Consider the following 23698-nt stretch of genomic DNA (forward strand, 5'->3'; position numbering starts at 1 on the left):
ATAGATTTACAACATAAATGATTATACAGTAAGTAAGTAGAAATTAAATAAGCTATTATATAAACTTTATTGCTTGCCGTTTGTTATATACGTACACGTGTATATTACGTCGTTCATGTACATATATACATTGCATGAAATGTATGTTTTAGAATCTACTTAAAATTTAAAAAAATACTATTCTTAATTCACAAGATTTGTTAATTAAGATATTCTCAACGTACAGGAAACTGTGTACAAAAGTAATCGAACTGATGGCGAATATAATATAAAAAAGCAATTGTAAAAATGTTCAAGAGGCATTTGCGCGAACGTAACGCGAGGTCCGTTTTCGAGATGAGGTCGTTTCTCCTCGTAGCACTTGTCGATGCCGTTTTTATGGGCACATCGGACATTAGCCCAGTTGAACGTGAAAAGCACGGATATCGATGTAGCTTTGGGAAGATTCTTTGCCCCCGTTACAAAAAATGATGGGAAATGGCGAAAATTTTTCGCTCGTAGTTCTATTGATGAACGTCGTTTGGATCGTGGTTTGTCTTGAAAGATGTAAACGTAACAAGATAGTAAACTTGTTTGCGAATATTTCCTGTAGCTACATTAAAAAGAAGTTAAAATATTATTTGGCAAAATATGGTAATAGAAAAAAAATACAAATATAATATGTACAATAAAAAATAAATATATAATATTTATATATAATTATATCTAAAAATGAGGAAATAATTTTTGAAAAATTATTAGATGCAAAATTATTGTGTTAGAATTTTTGCTTTAATCGAAAAAATTAAATATAATTGCTAAAAATTTCTTTTTTACTTCTATTTATTTTTGTTTCACCGACTAGCAATTCGTTATTTATAGTTATAATATTTTTAACAATTTATGAATATGTTTCGCTATGAATGTATTAAATATTAGTAATATAGTAAATGTGAATACATTTATTAGTAATAGTAAACATTTTTAAATTTAATCGATACTTTTATTTAAACCTTACATAATTATTTAATTATCTGTATATATAATATATATATATATACAGATTATATATATATATATGTCAGGTTATCGTTAGAAATTTTAGGCGTGAAATAATTAATAAGTATAACAAAAGCTATTGACAATGTTCCTGGGCTCAATAACGAATCCACGGTCAACGGATAAACTCTTTGTACAATGGAATACATTTTGTAGCACGCAGACACGTTAACTCAGACGCTGGGTTACTTTCAGACTGACTGCCAAGACGATGACAGTAAACCCTCCAAGGTGATTGCAAAATAAAAGACAGATACAGTCACATTTGTCAATTACATATTGATCGGGAATATCAACAAATTCCCAAGCGCCGTAACTAGGCAGTCCCGCGTAAACCAACATTGCTCCTGATCGAGACTTGATTGTTTATACAGCGTGGCCCTCAACATCGGTATTTCCTCTGTAAGACATTTCGTTCATCCCGTGACCGTGGCTACGTTCGGCGACCAGTTATGTCACCTCGAGCCCAAGTGTTGGGGATCTTCCTAAAGAAAAGCCCGGTGTTCCTACATCTCCGACATATATAAGAGAGATTAGATATTGTGGTATCGTGGACAAAAGGCCCAAGATATCGGCCGAACCGTATACAAAGTGGCGAGAGCCGCGGCGCCGTCGAGTACATCAATGTGTCGTCGGTCCTTTCAAGTGGATAGTTTTCGTGGAAAGGGCCTGCGTGACCCTGGCCAGGGGCGTTTAGGGACACGTGTTCGATAGGATGGGAAAAGACAAAGAGACGCTAAGGGCAGTGTTAGTTGAGACGCCAGCGAGAACGAATGCAAAAGGCGTGCAGTGTGAGTTGAGAAGCGAGAGCGTGCTAGTGTAGATGCCGAAGACTAGAGTTGTAGAGTTGTAAAGTTGCTAGCGTTGTAGAGAGATCGAGTTGTTAGAGCTATAGAGTTGCGAGAGTGATTTGAGCGGAATAAGATTTTTGTGTTTTAGTTCAAGTTGAACATTTATCGTTCTCTGTCCAATTAATCTCTGTTATTTTTATTTATTTTAAATAAATAGTATTAGGAGAATTTTACAAATCTAAATTATCCTAATCCTATCCTTTTTTCCGATACTACAATATATATATATGTCGGGTTGGCGTTACGATTAGAGTTAGGGTTAAGGGCGTAAACGAATTCCTATTGACACTAGACGTGATCACTATGCAATAGAGGAGATATTTACTAGTGCAAACAAGACCATGTTGGAATTGGACAAGTAATCGCGATAAATTGATACTCGAGAAGCTAATGACAATGATCCTAGGCTCAATAACGAATCCACGGTCAACGGGATGACGAACTCTACGCTTCTTTAGCGTCTAAGTTGTACTCAATGTTAATGCGTGGGGCGATCACTACGTATCCGAGAGTTACTTGAATCGTCGTCGAGATCGTACCGGAGAGTGACTCTCCGTCTCGACGATGCCGTCGAGGAAAACTATAATGGGTGGGTCTAAGGACATGAGATCCTCGGATTCGTCAAAGAAAGCTTTCGTTCCAAAGGTGAGGGAAATTAGCGCTATTGCTAATTGGTCGATCTCCATATCGGCGTTTTGAAAGAGATGCTGGCCGCCCTTGAGGGGAGGTTGTTGACGGGGGGCAACGCTCGTGGAGGATAGGTTTCTCCTATCTTCCCGTAGTTGCAACAAAGTCTATTTGACGGACTTCGCTTGACTAAATCTTAAGATCTATAGCGGGTCCTCACGTTAGCTAAACATACGCCACAAAGGCATGCCGACACCCGGCGATCATCTTACTCGGAGGACGAAATCTGCGTGTGGCGGGCCGCGGGATAGAAACTATTGAAGTATTTACTGCCACGTGTCGCTACGACTATTTCTTTTAAGGAGAGGAATAGAGTTACTCTGTGCCTTTGTTAGATAAAACGTTCATCCCTTTGACCGCGGCTACGTTCGGCGACTGATTGTCGCCTCGAGCCCAAGCTCATGATCATAAATCTCGAACAATCGGAGCGGCATTTGTTTAATCCAAGTTACAGAGTTGCGGTATTCCCGCGAATCCAAGGAGGAGCTCCGGCGTTCTTTCATCTCCGACATATATATATACACAGAGTATATACTAACTATCTTTATATAGTACATATATATCTTTATTAAATTTTACGATTTCATTGTCATATTGTATTAAATTATATTACGTAATATGCAATCCTGTATCATTATGTCCCATTCGTAAAGATTCTGTTTTAAACGGAATGTACGATTATCGAACTAAATCCCGTTGTTTATTTTTCTTTTAAAATATAAGTTCATCTAGCGCGATAAGGGTGGCAATATCACATAAATACACACAAATCCCACAATATACTCCCGAGATTATGAAGTTACGTTTTTCACGACGCCGGCGACATTTCAACATTCCGTAGCTGCTGAATTAAAAGATACATTTGCTTTTTTGCCCTGCGGATCATGAAAAGGCAATTCAAGTTTCATTATACATATGCATATCCTGCTGTTTGATATTGATATTTTGTAAAATATAAGAAGTTGGGTGGAAGTTACATACATATAACATAAAGAAAATAATGTATCATATTATGATACACGATATGAAATTTATCCTCATAATACTATTGCAAAATGGGTAAATTTTATGATGTTTTTTGAATGTTTTTTGAATGTTTTTTGAATGGTCATAAAATTATATTTTGGTAAAATTACTAATTTACATGGTATGATTGTCTGAGGAGATATGAGAATTTTAGGGAACACGTAAGTTATTAGGGGTTGTAGAATTTTGTATGGTATGTAGTTTATTGAATTTCCCCTTTCGGCACTGAATAACTCGCATCATCTTTATTAAATCGCATGGAATTTTGAAATACTAGAAGTAATAGATCAGCATTATTTGCCTACGCAGTTTTACATGTCAGTTCCAACGCGGTTATTTCTTATCTAAGATTTTAAACAATTACAATATTTTTTATGAATATGATAATAGCTGAATCCTTCGGGTAATATTTATAAATATTGGAGATTTTATCATTTTGGTTATTATATTTCTTGTACCTTAATTAAAATTCTCGCGCAATTGATGTTTCAAATTACTATAATTAACCTAAAGGGTATTGAAATTTTACTCCCTTTTAACCAGTTTCACGATACAAAACTAGTTCAATGATAATAAAAAAAAAAACATCAACATCTGATATTTAGACTGAACTCAATTTTTTCATCAGAATTTTCCTTGACCCTGGTAACTCGATTCTGTTTTAATCGTAAATCTCTTAGTATTAAATGCTATTAAAGACAAATTGATTTTAATTAGACCGATTCTAGCAACTGCAAACATGATCATGATGAAGATTTAACGAGGTATTGAAATAGGAACCAAAATATGGGTACATAAATTATTAACTTTAAAATTAACAAATTCTATATTTCCATATTTTAAAATCACACCTGTTCGATAAAAGAATATATTCAATTCAGATATCTCAGAATTACATATCTCTCATCAACATTTATTAAAATTCCTTTTCCTTCCATTACTACGACCTCGTTTTAATCAAAAACCCTAAGTCACCACGATGGCCAACGAGCAGGAAACGCGGACCATCCGGATGTAGCGCGTTAACACAGTAAATAACAAGGTGAGCGTAGTAGGTGAATACCGACGTCCATGGAGCGTGAAACACGGAACGGAAAGAATTAGTGCGTCCTGCGGCAAAAATTACTTGGAGCTTGTTACTGCAACAGGTTGTCGTCGTATTGTGGATGCACGGATCCGTATGGTCGCATTCCTACACTGTTAATATACATACTTTACGGGGCCGTGTAATAAACACGCCGCCCTATTTTACGTTCTTACCACGTGGTACCCTAATATTTCATTTTCCTGGTCCTTCTGCTTCCGTATTAAGACTAGTGGTTTTCATTACATACGACGCGCGAGTATATTTTGGTGATTATCGTTACGACCCATCAAGGATTTAAATATTACAGATGTTGTGTCATTTATAAAGTCGAAGGATTACCAAACGCTTGACTGTCTGAATTTTGTTCATTATCACATAGGTACATATAAACCCATAGATTATTTGATTATTAAATTCTATTTATTTTATCGTAAAAATTAATTGAGTGCAATTATTTTGCTCAATAATGCATGCTTATTTGTCAGAGATTTCTACAATTGAAGTTAGTCAAGTGTTAAAACCTCCGTTATGCTAAATTTTCCGTTAAATTGTTGCAATGAAATAAAAATTTTGATTCCTCTTAAGAGATATAAGCAGTTTGAAGTTCAGAGCTAATTGCTATGAGTAGTGATTAGCACTGTTTAGTGCTAAGTCCTTAGGAAGGACTAAAGTCAATATTTATGAACGAAACATGGTTTCACAGAGTTTCTTTAGCTAACTATTTGTATCCTTCACAGAGCGATATTAAGTTTCGTGTATTTTAGAGTTTATGATATTATATGCATGTTTTTCAAATATTTGCACAAATAAGTGTTTCAAAAAGTAATCTAACCTAAACTTTTATTTTTACCTAAGTACATGATTAATTCCGAATTTCTCAAAAAGCAAATAACTTAGAGGTTCCTTACCCCTATTGAAACTTACAATGAGTATTCTATTGTAAGTGAATTATATGTATTTAGTGCATTCTTACATATTCAAATCTTGAATAAATGCATAAAAATCCGCAGAATAATAATTACTATAATCACTTTCCCTCACTCTTTAACATATAAAATTGATGAATGTAGCTTTTGACTGCCTCAAATAACGTTAGATCAGTTCTTTTCTATTTTATACCTAACGTGTTACATTATATGCTGGGTGGCTATCAGTATTGTACATTGGCTGTCGATTGTGACAAATGTCGATAGTGACGTTGCCGCTTGGTGGATGGACGCGCATTACATCATATTGTCCGTTCCATGTAATACAGGAAGCGATATCTTGGCGTATACGCGTCTATGCAGCGACGTTCAGTGGACAAACGGCCCCCGTTGAACGGTTCTCGATCGATCGCCATGGACGTCTTAAGTGCCACTCGAACCATGATGCCCAACTAATAGAATTCAGAGGAATTCGAAAGTAGAGAGACATTTAAGACACGTCCAGGAATTTTCCTTAGATGGAATTTTAATTTACCCGAGGAATGTTGCTCTTCGATGAAATCGGAATTTTCATCTGGTTTTGATTTGACAGTCTGGTTTTCGATCTGGTCTTGGTTTTGATAGGATGAATTCAATTGGCCCTGGATTAGCTATGAAATATGTATAAATATTTCGGTTTTGTGAATAAATTTAAAGATGTTTGACATTATTTCAATTCTGTCGTTGTTTCTTTAAAAATTAGTACATATCTGATGTATGTGTGCATGTTGAAGATTACAATAAGTAAGAAAATAAAATTTCAAAATTGTAGACACACACATACACACATTTATCGTTACGGCCTAAGAAATTTTTAGTTTCTTTATCGAATCAGTTTGTCAGCGAAGATAAATTAAATAATGTTTAAACGATAATTGGTATCCAAATACTTAAATAAGAATACAGATATATACGTACTCCTATACATTAATTATCTGAAACTTCATTAAAATAACTTATTTAGGGAGATCATGCGACGGTTGCAAAAGCTCGTTGTAACTTCCGCCGTACCTCGAAGGTAAACAAATCCTTTGTTCGTAGTTAATGGTTTCGTTAGAGCAGTTCCAAGCAATAATATTCCTAAATACGTTATGTGTGTAATACTGTCGTCAGCGTACTTTGCCAGTGTACTAGTGACATCCGTGTACTAAAACAATTAAATCATTTCAAAGGACGTTCAACTGTGCTACCTACATTAATCAAACAGTGCTAAGGAGGCACGCTTGCACGTATTAAACGGTTCTCCATACGTAAAATACTACACTATGTTCCACGAAAGAGCTTATTTCCGAGGATTGAAACTGTTTGTTGGAGAAAGTTTCAAAATGTTCAAATTTCAAAATTCAATTTTTCGAAGTAAATATAAATATTCTTTGTTACTTTGTAAGATTATTCTCTGATTTCTTATATTTAGGCTGCAGATGTTTATGCAAATTTATATTTTTGTGAACGCAATTAGACAAAATTACTGAAGTGATGGAATATAGTTTCAGAAAAAAATAGATAAGATAAAATTGTTGTGTACCGCGTTTTTTAATCAAGTTTTCAGTTCCTATTTTATAAAAAGAAGTTCCATTGTTCTTGATTTCAATTTGAAAAAAGAAACCATTATTTATAAAGCGATTGAATAGGTAAAACCGTAAGACTAAATTTATAACGCTTCGTGGCGCGTAGGGAATATTGACCCAGAAAAAACAACAATGATTCCGTTGCAACGAGTCTTACAAAAGGTAGAAAACAAGAAAAAAAAAAAAAAAAAAAAATAGGGGAATGAAACGAGATTCTGTCGATCGAATAGTTAAACAGTTGGCTTTGTAGATCGCAATCTTTCGCTGTGAGAGATCGATTCGAGTAAATCGATGATACGCGAATAGATTGTGAACGAAAATCCGTGTTACGTGTCGTAAGCGTGCAAATTGCTTGTGCCAGATTAATGTTATCGTGTTGAACACCCTGAATCGGCGTTTAATTAAATAAACGACGCGGAACAAAAGTGTTTTGCTCGCTTGCACTTGTGTCTATCACCAACTGATCACTGAATGATTGTCATTAAGTTTAATTATTCAACGATTAGATTAATCATCGTCCGTTCAGAAAAACCTATGTGTTGGTGTGTGTAAATTCGTACTATCGCGGGGAGACGCGGTCGTTAGAATACGCGTCAACGAGAGTCGTAAATTCCCGTTACGATTAGAATAATCGACACCACGAATAGTTCGATCCCCGTATTTCGGTTAGGATAATCGGGGTGGTTGATGCGGTATAACACTGAGAGTCACAGAATTATAATAATGTATATTTCCAACAACTAGTCTACACGATTGAAAAGATATAAACAATTAACAACTTTATCGCACGCAGATAATGTAAATGTATACAGTATCGAGCAAGGCTCTTACACTTGAAGTTAGTCTCTTGGTGGACGTAGCACGATATGATACTTAACAGAATGAGCGAATGTTTGGCAATGTGTAATGTTCGACGCGTCACAAGGAACTGATCGACTTTGGATGATTTCTTTGTCTCATCTTTAAGACGACCCCCACTATACTTAGGTCACGCCACCGTTCGCGCCTATGATCACGTATGTCTGTTCTCGCGTGGAAAACGTAACGGACCAAATTCGACGTTTCGAGAACTCGCTGCTTGGCGACAGCTATGCGCTCGTCGATACATTGTATGTGATCCGGCGGTCAGATAAGACGATCTGACTGAGACATTGTAGGGCCGCGAGTGACGGTTAGAAAATACAGCCTGTGTTAAGCCTCGTGGCGTAACAGTGTGTATGTGTTGCGCGTGTTTAGAATTTGGAAATTAAACTGTGATTACGAGGATAATAAGGTGGAGCGTTCGTGTGTTAATAATGTGGTGGAATTAATATGATGGATTCGAATAGCTGTCAGTAGTTCGTTCGCCAGAGGAGATAACAGTAGAAACACTGATCTCCAATATGTATTTAAATATACTATGTGTATATGTGAATTAGTTACACCAGACATGTTAAGAGTACCTATTTGTCACTGACAGCCTTAATTTTGTCAAGAACACTTGCATGTTTTTGATAATTGTAAAAGCAATTCTAATGTCAACCATCATTTTTTCTATATGTCAATTTGACACGTTCCAATAAATGTAAAAGCCATTGATTATTTTTTTCATTATATTGATTTGATACCAAGGACAAATTAAATTGAGAACATGAAGTATGATGCTCGAGAATGACAGTATATTGACATTCATTTACAACAAAAATTATTTCCAACGTATCAACACGTTTTGAAGATGTTGCTTGACGAAAGAGGTATCCTACAAAATATTAATGCTTGATTCAAACTCGACATTTTAGTTTTGTAAAATCGATTTGTATCCACAATGTCCAAATATTTTTTACATTTATCTATATTCTATAACTAAAATTTGTCTTTGTGATAGGATATCAGTTTAATAAAAATAATCTAATATCTGCGTTTCTCTTTTCGTCCTGTTGATAAGGAATCGATCGTGTCTACCGTAGAATTGGTATACTAATGTTTGGAATTGAAACCACTAGATATACATTATAGTAGTAATATTGTTTCTGGTTAGATACCATTTATTTATACGAAGATGAAATGGGATGAAATGAAATTACATTCAAACGTTTTCTTCAGTTTGTGGTTATATTTGACCTACTTCGTTATCGTTATCTATATATAACATTGCATCGCCGTTGCTTTATTGTGTGCATACATATACATACACAGACTTTGCTTTTAGTGTAACTATAAAATGTACGTAAAAGATATTTCCAGAGATCGGTGCATAAATCTTTTTTGGATTGTAATAAAATAATCTTTAGCGAATAAACTTAACTAAACAGTAAAATAAGCAACAAGATAGTGAATGTATACATATGTATATGACATTTAAGGAATTACTTTCTACATTTTATTAAAAATTGTTATACTTGTATGTCAACGATTAATTTTTACATTAGATTACTTAGATAAGGAAGAGAGTGCTCTTTTCTAAAATTAAAACTTCGTTTTCGAGTTTTGAAATATACCATGTGTGTCACACGAAACTGTAATTTACAAGGAGATTAAAACTTCTGATGGAAAAAAAAAGACAACGCTCAAAATTCGTGTTCTTGTTATTTAAAGTAACAACGAGGAAACTTGGAAAGAAGTTTTTAATTGAGGAAGGAAATGTCGTAGTTAGACGAGAATGAGTGCTTAAAGATGAGTGTGTTTAACTGTCTTAGATTTCATTGAACAATATTCCAATTAAAGAGAATGATTGAAACAAAATTTGTCAGGGACTTAAATTTCCTGTGACACTTCAAGTTTTCTTCAACCACAGTTTTCTTCAAGAAACACGAACAACGAAAGTGCATTAATACAATTCTCAACAAGCCATTTCAATAAAGTTTCCACTTTTATTACATCGTTACTCAAAAAATTACAAGAAGCAAAATAATTCTTTTTACTTCAAGAAAACGATAACAAGAAGCAAATTTTCATACAAATGAAATTTTGCAAAAGTGTAATATTTATCGAAATGGAAATATGATTTTATTTGGTGTTTCTTTATTATATCACTTTACTTGAAATTACTCCATACTTTAAGAGTCAACGTAGAAATAAAACAACGAATGAATATAGCTATATGTTTATTAACAAATAATTATTACGCAACTCTCTGATTTGTATTCTTCCAGAAAGTAACATAGGTACGTCATAGCAATACATAGGTACGTGTCTAACAATGATTTGAAAATACAGTATTAGTTTTCGTTTGCCACTTTTTCTCTGCCTTTGATAAAATTGCTTACAATCAATTTCTACACTGGTAACTTTCGATACTAGCTGTTCACACCAGTGGCAACCAGTCATTATTGATTTCGCGGAGTCAATATGGCTTCGATATATACAATGCACCGTATTCTACACGCGTACCATACCATGGTCTATACTCTTTCTTTCATCTCCTTCTTTCGTTCTCTTAGTCTCTCTTTCTCCCCATAGAGTCACGTTTTTTCCGTGGAACAAGTTATACAGTAAAACCATTAAAACAATGAACACTAGCTCCAATATAAAATATCCTTCTTCGCGTTGCTGACCGAAACACTCTGACAAGCATAATTTCCAATTTCTTTGTAAATATGCGTTATACGCTTCTGACGAATCGCGGAGGTTATCAATTACGATTGGCACTGGTAATTCTTATTTTATATACTGATACAATGTCTCGATTATTTACAAAAATAAGAAAACATTTTGAAAGATTTAGCCATTTGATTTAGCCAATCACGATGTTTCTACCGCTTATATTTATTAAAATTCTATACGTAAATTTTACTTTCTGTATATGCTTTTTTGACAAAGTAAACAAATACAAAAGTCGATAAAAAGCCCTCAATACTAAAAACAATAATTATTGTTTAGAAAATTAAAATTAAATTGGATCGTAAATATAATTGACATTTATCCTATTTCAATCATGACTTGAATCAAGAGTGAGGCCCTAAGCCAATTTATTGAGTGACGTAAATCGAGAAGGACATAGGGAATAACGTTAAGAACTTCTTTTAACGTTGGGAACTTCTGTTCTTCTTTGTTCAGGGGAAGATTTAGGTTCAATCCTGATATCGATTGAATTTATTTAATAGACCCTTGGATAGTTTATTCGACGAGTATTTCTTTTCGCTAGCACTTAATTTCGGCGTCTCTTAAATCTGTCCAAGTGTTAAATGGATGTAGAGGTTCTTACCTGAATTCTTACCTGAATGAGGGTTTTTAATTCCAAACAACCTCACCATTTCCTGGAAGAAGCTTTATTAATTTGTATCCAGCAATGCGGCAATTCATTTACTTAAATTAAATTTGATGCTAAAACAGAACTTCAATGAATTATTTTTAGTTTAAGATAGTAAAATTGCTGCAATATAAACATATACATATTATACTAGGTTTTGTAAATTACTAGAATATCTACGAATAGACATATTTCGTTGATTACGTGCGATACTGATTAATTTTGGAGTTTCAAACCACAAGTGGATTAATTTGTCGTCTTTTTATTCACACAGTTTTTATTTCACAGATACGCTATTTCATAGTATTTTGGTTTCACTTACATAAAATATTTTTCTTTTACTGTAAGTATTTTTAAAATTATGTTGAAATATTAATTAAATGTAATTATTGTTATACAATTTAATAGAATAACTTATCTTATGTAAAATATTTGATAATTTCGCCTCAATATAAGTGTAAAAGGAGAATGAAAAAATAATAGAAGAATACATATAATAGTAGCACTGAATTTTCCAGGGTTGAAAAATTATTACATTTATACGCTATCATTTATATGCATTCCCTGTGTATAGAATATATCATGTCATATTTTGGAAATCAGGCGATTGTGCTGTAGACCAACACTTGTTGCTAAAACTTTAAGAAATGAAGTTTTCCAATCTTCCCAGTTGTATTCTTTATTCTTCAACGTATTTGTTTGATACCATTCTAGTGCTATTTTTTCCAAATACATCTTCAAGCACTTGATTTTCTTCTCCTCATTCTGGATTTCTAATTTTTCGTACTCCGTTTCATACTCTAATATCCAATCTGTGGCTTTTTGTGTTCGATCAAATTGTCTTAAGGTGAAGTTTGTTTCTTCTTTATCATAAATATTGTGTTTTTGGAGAGTTTCTAACAGTCTTTCTATGTCTAGACTAGACCTGGCTTCCTTCTTTATTTTCCGCCGATGCCGCCGCCCCATCGTCCATTGTGAGTATGATATTTCTGTATTGGTCTATCTTGGTTAGACTTTTCGAGACGTTTCTGACTATTGCTGAATTGAGCAACCAAGGATGATAATTTCTCGCTTGAAATATTCATCTGGGTGGACATTATCCAATCTTAAACACCCAATTTGAAGCTGAGGTTCATCAATTATTGAACAAATCCCCGCTGTGCGTATTTAAACTACGTAACATCCTCGACTCAATTACAAAGAAAAATGAATTAGTCAAATGAAGCACGTTTAGCTAATGACGTTATAACGCAATAAGTAGCACGTGTGTCGTCGCATAGATTTGCGGCCGACACGTGAGACATCGCTTGGTTTTGGCGCACAATGTGACACGTGTAACGTGTATCCGTCTGCTTGATTCATTACGTTTGAATTATCGCTTGCATTGTGTATATTTTCTTTCATTTTCTTTCGTGCTAATGCCAGTGAATTTGTATCTGTCAAATTAACACACGCTTCATTTGTGACAATCATTTAATAACTGATTGAAACGTTACAATTAATTCTTGTACAGGGTGTTCCATAAGTGATAATACTTACAACAGGGGATAATATTCTTTAATAATAATTAGAGAAATAAAATATCAAACCAAATACAATTGAAATTATATTGTCTTTTTCCAAGAATTTTTTTATTTCTACAAAATTTATATAGAAATTTATATAGAAATCTATCCCTATCTTCATATATTTCAATTAAGGCTTAATACAGCATTTTATTTTCAAATTGTCAAGCTCAGAAATTTTCAAGTCTAAATTTTCGGATTTTTATATCCTTGAATTTTCAAATTTGTTACTGTACGATAATATTTTTTACGTATTATTTCACTGCTTAATGGGCTTATTCGTTACTGAAAACGTCCAAACTTTATTTTGCCAAAAACGTAGTTCTAAATGCCATCAAAACTGAGTCGATCGAAGAGGCAGTTGCTTGCTAAAAATGCTTTGTGCTAAGTCTATTGTCGTTTCTAGTATTCGAAGGAATTACGTCTTGCAACTATAGTATGACGCCTTTTTTTCGTCTTTTACTTGCCAATTAAAGTTTCAATCTGAACATCTCGCTCGAAAGATAGTTCGATAAGGGAGTTCCGATGCCTTCTTACCTTATTTTACAAACCATTGTATAACTTTGTCCTTTGACGAGCCTCGTTACATGCTTGACAAGTTACTTTGTAACCTTTCCTTGTCCAAGAGGCTATTTGTTGCAAGTTTCCAGTCGTCATTAAGAACAGAAAATCAGTTTGATGCTTGGAAATAGTTCGGTTTGTAGTTCTTAGTTTGACTTCAATTGTTTGGTTAATGGTGTAATTGTTAAGTCTTTCCTATGTATTGACTAAAAAACGTTTCATTACTGGTAAACAAAATTTGCTGTCAATTTTTAAATATTTAGACAATATTTCCAGTGGCGATGAAATTTGTTATGGTACAGCAATCGTAAAATGGAAATGATTTAAAAACCGCATCGCCATAAATTATCAGATATAAAGACTCTCAATTTTTCTGAATATATTTAATATCATTTTTCTAAGATATCCTTTTTTTTATAATATAAAATATTATAATATAAAAAAGGAAAGAACGATTGAATATCATATCTCCTTAACAAGAATTTTCTTACCCCTACAAAATTTATATACAGTTCCACCCTTATTTCTTCTTTCCGCACAAATGTATTCCACCTCCTGTTAACCAAATATTTCTTTCAAATATTCCACATTCACTGGGAAACTTCTCCGAATTGCCTCTTACGCTCGTTTCACATACACTTCCGTCAATAAAGAATCGTTGGAAACGAACCGGAGGTCGTTTTCCTCCCGCATTCTCGTAATTTTTCTTGAAATCCAGAAGAGGCGTTTCTGTAACCGCAAAAGTTTGAAAAATTTGAAAAGCCGCGAGAAAGAGGTGGCGTAAATCGGCGGATCAATGAAGTAGGGTTACGACATTTTGTCTCAGACGTGTAAGTGCACTCGGCGACTTTAAAAGAGCGGTTCGTTTCCCGCGCGAGAGATTCGTACTTTTAAAGGTCACTTTAAACGTGAATTCTTGAGAAACCGCGCTTTCAAGCAGATAATTATAATATGCACCGAGTTACACTAGGTGTTTCGATTATTCATTGAAAATTGTTGTTTCTTTATTCTTGTTGGGGTTTAAGGTTTAAAATAATTCTAGCAAAAAGTTTTATTTGAATTTTATACAAATATCTATAGCATGGAAAGCTATTCCTTTTGAAAATAACTTCACATTATGTTCCATTCCATGAATTTTGTTATATTACATGGTATAAAAAATATAAAGATATCTAATTTTTCTCGCATAAAATGTAAATAACTACAATATATAATTTCTTTCGTAGATTTTGATACTGTCTTTTATATACGAGAGAATTTTAATTATTTCTTGAATTTTCTCCAAATTATATTTTCATAAATATCTTTATCATACACACTATGCACGCGCACATAAATGAATAATATTAGGCTGTACATAGACTACGTAACAAGTAGTTAACATTCCAATGCATAATTCGTCATAAATTTTTTGCATGTAGGAAAACGAAGTACATGGTTTGAATATCGAAGATAATCATTTTATTTACGATTCAATTACGTAATTTATCGAAATCCATGCCGAGTACCTGCACCATATCTTCAGATTATGGCTGCACTTTATCTTTTTTATTGCCCGTTGTTCGATTTTGTCCTGAACAATTTATACTGTCAGCTACTATTATTCATTACGACAATCACACTTATGATTTTCAAAGTAAAATATAAAATTGGCAAATCAGATTAATACAAATCATTTGTAACTTGTGTTATTATAATCTAATTATAACAAACATAATCATTTCTGTCGTAATCAATATCCGATGAATTTAATTTGGCAATCCATAGAATGGCTTCCAGAAACTTCTCATTGTCAGTATAATAGCAATAGCATAACATTTGAAATTAATACCTTAGAATCCCAATTATCCAGACATTATACCTATAAATTGATTCACTGGCGATGTATTTTCGTCGACAAAAATTTATGATTAGGATGAGATTTCTTTCCGTGAGAATTTCATTCTTGATAATCGATACCATAAATATTATCACCAGATCAATCTGATTCTTAACTTGCCAGATTACTATTGATGAAGTGCATTATCTTAAAGTAGTATTATCAACATAGAATTAGTTTACTATCCAAGAGACTTCAAATTTCTAACTGAATTTGAAATTTATATTTAGTTATTTGTATATTTGCTCATTTCGTTATTCTGTAAATTTTTGTTAATTTTCTTTAACATATTATGACATTGAATTGAAATGATTGATCAGAATCAGGATACGTTGACGTGCATTTGCAAATTTATATTTCCGTAATTAACATTTAATATCTTGTAAATATTTAAAAATTTACTTACTTTCGTACATTCGCTTACCAGAAAGAGATGGCATAAATAATCACAAATTCTGGAAGAAATATGTAAAAATAGCTTTTCGAATCATCATTTTTTATGCATTAATTTTTTACATTCCAATTTACTAATTTGATCATTATGGGTTCTTAATGATCCAAATATTTTGTGCGTCGTTTTCTAAATTTACCTAACTCTTAAAAAAAATTTAGATATTTATGTTGCTCCTCTATTGAACCCCTTATGTAATCATCCGTAAAATTTAAGAAAATGCACGAGAAGTAAGAACAAGTGAAAATCCTGGGAATGTGGTGTTCGTTACACCAATAAGGTTGCAAAGCTACGGAGTACGCTATGATTGCAACCACAAAAACGTGCTATGGTAGAGCACCTGATCTGGTTGGGTTCGTTGAAATTCGCAGATGCCACGAACTGTAACGAGACGAAGCAGGTTTTATCGAAACCCGTATCTCTGGCAAAAACCGTTTCCATTCGACTTGTTTATGCGATTGTCAACGGGTACGTATAGACCAGGCCACGATATAGCGAGCTCGTAAAATCAGTCAAGAATGAAGTTAACACATTTTGAGTGTCAGAGCAAACGAATTTTTTTTATTACAGTGTCAATTTTTATTGAATCGTACAGAAAAGCACACATATTAAAACAAAAATTGAATATGGTTTATTTTTTAATAACGGAGAAATTTTTATTCAATGTATTTTATATCGAGTGATATAGTGAAATATATTGAAATAAAAGTTAAATATGGTTTGTTGTTTAATAGTGAAGACATTTTTATTGGAATGTTAATAAACCGATGAAAATCAATGTAACAAATATAAAAATGAACGTATTTTATCACATTGTATGGATATAGATAGAAAGATCTTATTTCCCAGATTTTACTAGATTTCGACGTCATAAAACTAATTGCCGTTTGAGTCAGTACTCAAATAGCTATGAATTTGTTCACGATATAGCATAGTATAAATAAACTTTGCAAAATATTTCGAACGGTAATAAAAAAATATGAATACATTTAAAATGTTAGACAGTTTTCCAATAAACATTGACTATATATTTATGACTAAAAAAAAACAAACATCATTTTTCAAAAAATGTTTCGAAAAGTGTAACGATAAAGTTATGTCATGTTCTTCCCTGAAAGCTAAATATAATAGGAGAAATAGTACAAACTCTTTGGAATGAAACGGTATTAAAATATTAATGTTTCTACTACCTGAGATTAGTGACAAAATACCAAAGTGTAACAAAAAAAAAAAAAAATAAATAAATAAATAAAAAGATTTTGTCAACTTGAGATACGAAAATCTAGAAATTTTAAAGTTCGGAGATTGCAATTTTCTAATCACATTAGCATTCATGCTCATACAACAAAATTATATTTTGTCATATTTTGAACTTGTAATTACGTTGAATATGACAATAAAAAGCAATAGTGGAGCGGCGAATTTATTAAAAAGTTCCTTTATGTTCCAGACGAGTTCAGAAGTAAAGTTGCCTGCGAGAATGACGTCATCAATCTTGTCTGCCACCCTGGACAAAGAGTTGCCATTTTCAGCGCATCGTTCGGCAGAACGGAGTACGAATCCCTTCAGTGTCCTCAGCCCCACGATGTGAAAGAAGAAAGTGAGTAGATTTTTTTATTGTTCTAAAAGTTCGTTTTATAAATAAAATTCTAAATATTATTGTTGTATTTAATATACTATGAGAGCCAGATATTCTAGCAACTAGGTCACACCGGATATTTTTTTTATATTGCATAAAATACTAAAAATCTACCTCTCTATTTTTTATTCATGAAATCAAGTGTCCTTTCGTTTGAACATTCCTATACATACGTAGCCTATTCGGAAATAAAATTTGTTAAAATACAATAGTACATTTAAGCTATGGTAAGGTGGCACATAATAATTATGGGTTTCTATAAAAATATTTCATTATTATTTTAAAAACTTTTCTAATTTTAAGTTTAGTTTGGTAATTCTAACTTTAACAATATTCTTCTAGATGGAAGTATCAATTAATTACTCTTGATTTCTTGATACCAGGAAATCTAACTTCAGATTTGTTTCATATAAATTATAAAAAGTTTGTGTGAAATTGAAATTTTGATCATCAACGTCTAGCTTTTAGCTGTGGAAAATATTTAAAAACGCTCTTAGATACACGTTAGCATCTTAATAATTCTACTAAATATCGTTCTCGGAATCATAAAAGCCCTCAAAGAAAATAACGACCAAGAAGATATTCGAAAGTTAGTCGAAAGTTTACGCGAGCGTAAACATTCATGACCGTGCTGTTGAAGTAAGAACATAGAAGATATACGATATAGTAGCAGCTTGTGAATCTCAAAGAGCAATTCTGGTTTTTGATAAGTTTTATAGCAATACCAATATTCCCTAATTTCCTTTATCTTAACGAAAATATTATTCTTTAATTTTACCTCGTATTTGAATGTTTCAACAATAGTTAGGACAAAATGTTATGTTTTACAGTGTTATGTAATTTTCTCACATAAAGATAATTTCATCTAATTTCAGATCAAATATATACTTATACAAAAAATAAATAAAATAATCATAAAAATAATATAACTATTAAATATTATACCATAGCTATATGTATATTTAATCTTAAAAATTGTAATAACGAAAAAATTAAAAATATCTGATTGTATATTTAAATATTGATATTTTGTAACAAGAAACTAGAATTAAGTATTGAAAAACTCTTCTGTTATCAACGTAAATATAATACAGTTACCGAATTTAACATTTCTTGCAGAAACGTAGATATATTTTTAAAATTCTAAGTTCCCAAAAATCTGTCTGTTTCTTAACAGATGTCCTTTCCTTTCATGAAGTTACTTTACATGGAACATGACGTTAAAATAAAGATCCATGAAACTGCACATTTACATTCAATAGCCGGACGAATCGATTCAAAGTGCCGCAATTCGTGGCGGACTTTACGAGAAAATGGAGCAGAGGTCGGGTCGCTACCAACCCCTTTGTAACGATGTCCAGACGGCATCCTCGTGAGGATAACAGCTCCGAAAACACTGAAATGCCATTGGCTACGGATCACTCCCTGTAAAAGTTTTTTTTTTATTTGATACATTGATTTTGGCCCTTCGTGACCTCATTAGTCTAGGAATGCTTCTACGAATGTTTCTGATTATTGCCAATTTAATTCTCCAGTCGTAATTTAACATATTTCAATGTAGAATCATCAATCTTTCATTTCTGTCATCTATATAATAAGAGCCTAATAATCATCAGTGAGTGCATTAAACGTCAAGAATAAATAGGTGAAATTATCATTTTTATCATCAGAAATTACAATTATAATACATTAATTAATACTTTAATGAAACAAGAAACTTTATAACTAAAACTCCAGTAACTAGAAATTTAATTTCCATTCTATGATATTTCTCTGACAAGGACTTTTATTAAAGCTTCTAGGATTAGACTAGATTCAAAACGAACCTCCCTATGAACGTTCCTTATCAAATAAATTCTCGAATCAATTGAACTCCTCCTACGGTTGGCAGGATATCGTGACCAATTCAAAGATTTCCTTTCTTGTTCTTCAGCTTCGCCCAAACGTTAACAATGAACTACATGTAATGGTCGTTTCCCGAATGATCATCTACGATACTGTCATTCGCGATATCGTTTCAATCTGCGTGTTTCTTGGCCATGTGACACATCGTCCTGCTCTATCATGTCGTTCTCACAAAGATACATACCGTGACGGTGACATGCAGAAGTGACTTTCGACTCTAACACACTTCGAGATTTCAAAGGGGAAAGTTAGCTAAATTGGAACTTAATTTCTCCAAAAATGATTAGAAAAATTTTAGGAACCTTTTGATGATATTTCATGATCGATGCATGAATGTTGTTTTTCTGATTTGGTTTAGGATTTCTTTTCGTTTACTAAAAAAACAAACGACACGCATGACGCATGCTCTCGAAACAAAAAGAATTTGGAAAAGAACTAAAATAATTTGAAAAAAAAAAGAAAACTGAAACAATTTGAAAAAGAACTAAAACAATTGAGAAATCCGGTTTAAAGTGAACAAAAGAGAATAAAATGGTGCTTTATATTCATATAAGCGTTATGCGGGATTCATGTCAAGCGTCAGATTATTAACCGTACATTGATGAAGTTGACATTTCCATTAAGCGCTCTGAAGTAGTCACAGTCGACCTTTAATCCGGTATTCAGTTTTCATTCGACGAACGATCCGCGCAATTTCTGGTAAGCTGGGAAACTAGCTCTTTTTTTCTCGTCTATGAAGCTACGAGCGAACGTACTGAATAGATCAATTCTGCCTGGTTACAGCTTGTATGGCATCGTATGCGACGGAAACCGTGATGAATTTGTGCCATGGGAAACGTCGCTGCTCGGTGGTGGCAAACAGTTCGACGTTCGGTGAGCCTTGCAGTCCGGAAAGCAGAACGTATTTGAAAGTTGTCTACACGTGTGGTAAGTCTGATTGTTCTCCTATGAATGTTAATTATTATTAATGTTATATATATATTAATGTTATATTAATGTTATATATATTATGAATGTTAATTATTACGATAATGTTAACGCACGTTCTTTTTAATAAAAAAGTTTATGTAACTTTAAATTTTTGTCAGAATATTTGTGATTATTGTAGTGTTACTTCAAGGTTTTAAAATGTGATTTTTTGTGATATAATAGAGGTACTTTTAGCAAAGCTATATTTTGGAGGTCATCATTCTATTAGAAAGGAGAAAATGAATTTAGAATTTGTGAATTAATTATCATTTGCAATTGATAAATACGTATTATTATATATAATAAAATAATTTGTACTAAATAATTCGTCCTTCAGCTGGATTCAAAAGAAAAGGAACCTTATCAAGAATTTTGAATCTTTTTAATTATAAAGTGATCCTTCGATCAATTAAAGCATTTAACTCTCAATTTCCATCTTTCAAATATTTATCGTCATTACAACGCAAAGCAATATCGAACGTTCTTTATCATTTAATCATTTAATTAAATAAAATTTGTGAAATTACGAAACAATTACGGAAACAATTACGGAAACAATTATTATTAGCCCTTTCCAATATCCAGCAATATAAATTAATTATTATAAATATTATTCCTTTCTCGTTCATTAACTTTAGAATAATTTATTTTATAATATAAGACAAATTAAAATCAATTTCTACATATTACAACCACTGTATTGTATTAATAAATTTACTAATGAACTATAAACACATTAACATAACAGTATTAGCGATTATTTAATGTACATAAATTCCAGACAAATTTTTGAGCTCAATTTCCTGTATATATATATTTAATAGGTTATTTGCAGAGTACGAAATCGATAGTCGAACGTTATAACACGCTCATTGGGAATATTTGGGACGAATTTTGATATTTTTCACGTGCGACAAATGGAGCGGAACATTTGTTTTGCGCGGAACGTCATGTTCTCTGTGATCTTTTATGAAACCGGTTCGCCCTGGAAAACTGTTGGCCGTTACGTAATAAATCACCGTGTATTTTTAATGCACGAATGAAAACAACCGAATGACGGAAGCAACCAATTTAATTTGAACCGCGAACAAACACTGTCTCGGGTCCACCATTCACCGATTTTTGCAAACAATTTCACATCTGAGACGCATTAATTCGCATTATTTTACACGAAAAAATTTATTCGTTTACTTGCTATTTTATGAAATTTTGTCACTTTTTACCAAGCATTTTTCAAGCTAGTTTGGTGATTGTGTAATTCTTTTTTATTTGAAATGATTACTTCTGTTAAAATTGGATAATAATAACAGTTAAAGTTAAAATACTGTATTGATATTTCAGAATACTTTTGGATAGAATAAAACACATATGCAAAGCAGAATTTTTGTGAGATACAATATACATATAATTACAATACAATAGATACAATATACATATAATTAGTAGAAACTTTAAAATAAACATTATTTATGTCGTTTCATCTTGTACAGAACTAACATTTACTATTAATACATACATTCATTTACTATTAATAAATCTATCAATTTAAATATTGACACAATATGATATTAAAAATTACATATATAGATGAAACTCCAATTTAAACAATGTTCTATGTATCACAACATTTTTACGAAGTTTGAACAAATTTTCTTTCCAGAAAAAAGGGTACAAGATTTTTTTTTAAAGGAAAATCGAATAAAAGAAAGATAAATTTTGTGAAAGATAGTCGCAGCAGGACATGAAAGATTAAATATGGCAAAGCCTGATGAGCAAACAACAGAACATTCACGAACAAGTCGGAAGTCCATGTCAGCAGCGTCGATTGACCCAAAAAGCTTGAGGACGATTGACGCGGAGCTGCCTACTCGCGGGAAGTTCTTCTGATGGCTTTTCACTCCGGATGGCTCGTTTCTGTACTTAATGGCCAGTCAGTCTAAACGAAAGGACTTGCTTAATAGCCATTGTTTGGACCGTTGGCAAGTGAATAATGATCGGTCGTATTCCATTCGGAGGTACCGCCAATGCTAACCTATAATACTTGAAATTCACCAATATTCGAATACATTATATAGAAACGCTTTGTTTCCTTAATACCAGTCTCATTCGCTCCGAGATTATTAAATTACAAATATTTGTGTATTTATAGGAAATTTGAAGTGTAAAAGTGAACATAATACACATATGATGTACAAGTATAAGATATTCAAAACAAAAAATTCGTTATAATATTTAATGAGGGAAAGAAATACATATTTAGTTAGCTTTCATTTTTTAATTGTACAGTATGACTCTTCAGTAAGTATACAAATTAATTGGCGAAAATAATCTTGAATAAATCGGATGAGAAAATTTGTCGATGAATTTGCTTATAGTAATTATTTTATTTCTACTTTTTAACTGCAATATAAACATACATATATGTATATTTTAAACTTTGCACCGAAGTGATGCTATCATATTTTTACAGATACTTTCGTTATCTCACAATATTATTTAAACATTCTCAAAATTGTCTGAAGATCATTTTTACTTAGGCATGTAGACATTTTTGACACAAATATGATTCCAAAGATTTATTACTCGAATGAATAGTACAAAAATGGAAAGAAATCTTTATGGAAGGAATGCGGATCTGATTGGTTGTTTTTGACAGACTCGACACAATCGTAAAGTTAAGAACACGTATTGGTCAAATGTGTTACATATATAAACAGAGCAATGTAACATTGAGTGATGGTGAGCGACAGAGAGCATTACCCTTCTTATCATCTCCATAGTATACAAATGTGAGAAGATAATATATAATAACCAATCATTACGTAAAAGGAAACTGACTAGCCAAAGTATGAATCTGAAAATTAGAAGTTAAAAGAAGTAAATAAATAATAACGTGATAGCAGGTTGATGTGTCTAAAGTAGGTTGTGAAACAGCAACACTCGTCAGGGGAAAATATCTCGGAAGCTCTTTAAATAATGAAAATCACTACCATAAGATGTAATTTCCCCAAAGAAATTAAAAGCGCATTATTTCTTGTATAAAGCAAATAAATAGAGCTAGTATGTCGCACGGTGTATGTGTGCCTCATTCACGATAAACAAAAATAGAAATTGATATATTTATAATAAATGAAAACATCAATCAGTAAAATCAAAAAGTATCCAGAAATTCACCATAAAATATCCTTAACAAAATTCCCAGAAAATCATGAGAAACGCAATTTCCAACGTTCTATCTTCTAACTTAAAAATCCTAAACTCATAAACGAAAACAGTAAT

At 32.4% G+C, this 23698-nt stretch overlaps 1 protein-coding gene across 7 annotated transcripts in view; it reads left to right on the top strand.

Annotated features, from left to right (window-relative positions):
- The window catches only part of LOC100643722 (protein eva-1), a 324599-nt gene that overhangs the window by 217177 nt on the left and 83724 nt on the right, over nt 1-23698 (top strand). For all 7 annotated transcript variants that reach the window (XM_048409136.1, XM_048409158.1, XM_048409153.1 and 4 more), the window contains 2 exons: nt 17357-17506; nt 20234-20377. In XM_048409136.1, the coding sequence (XP_048265093.1) occupies nt 17357-17506; nt 20234-20377 (294 nt within the window). The remainder of the gene's footprint in view (nt 1-17356; nt 17507-20233; nt 20378-23698) is intronic.

Source organism: Bombus terrestris, chromosome 1 (assembly GCF_910591885.1).
Source record: "Bombus terrestris chromosome 1, iyBomTerr1.2, whole genome shotgun sequence".
NCBI lineage: Eukaryota > Metazoa > Arthropoda > Insecta > Hymenoptera > Apidae > Bombus > Bombus terrestris.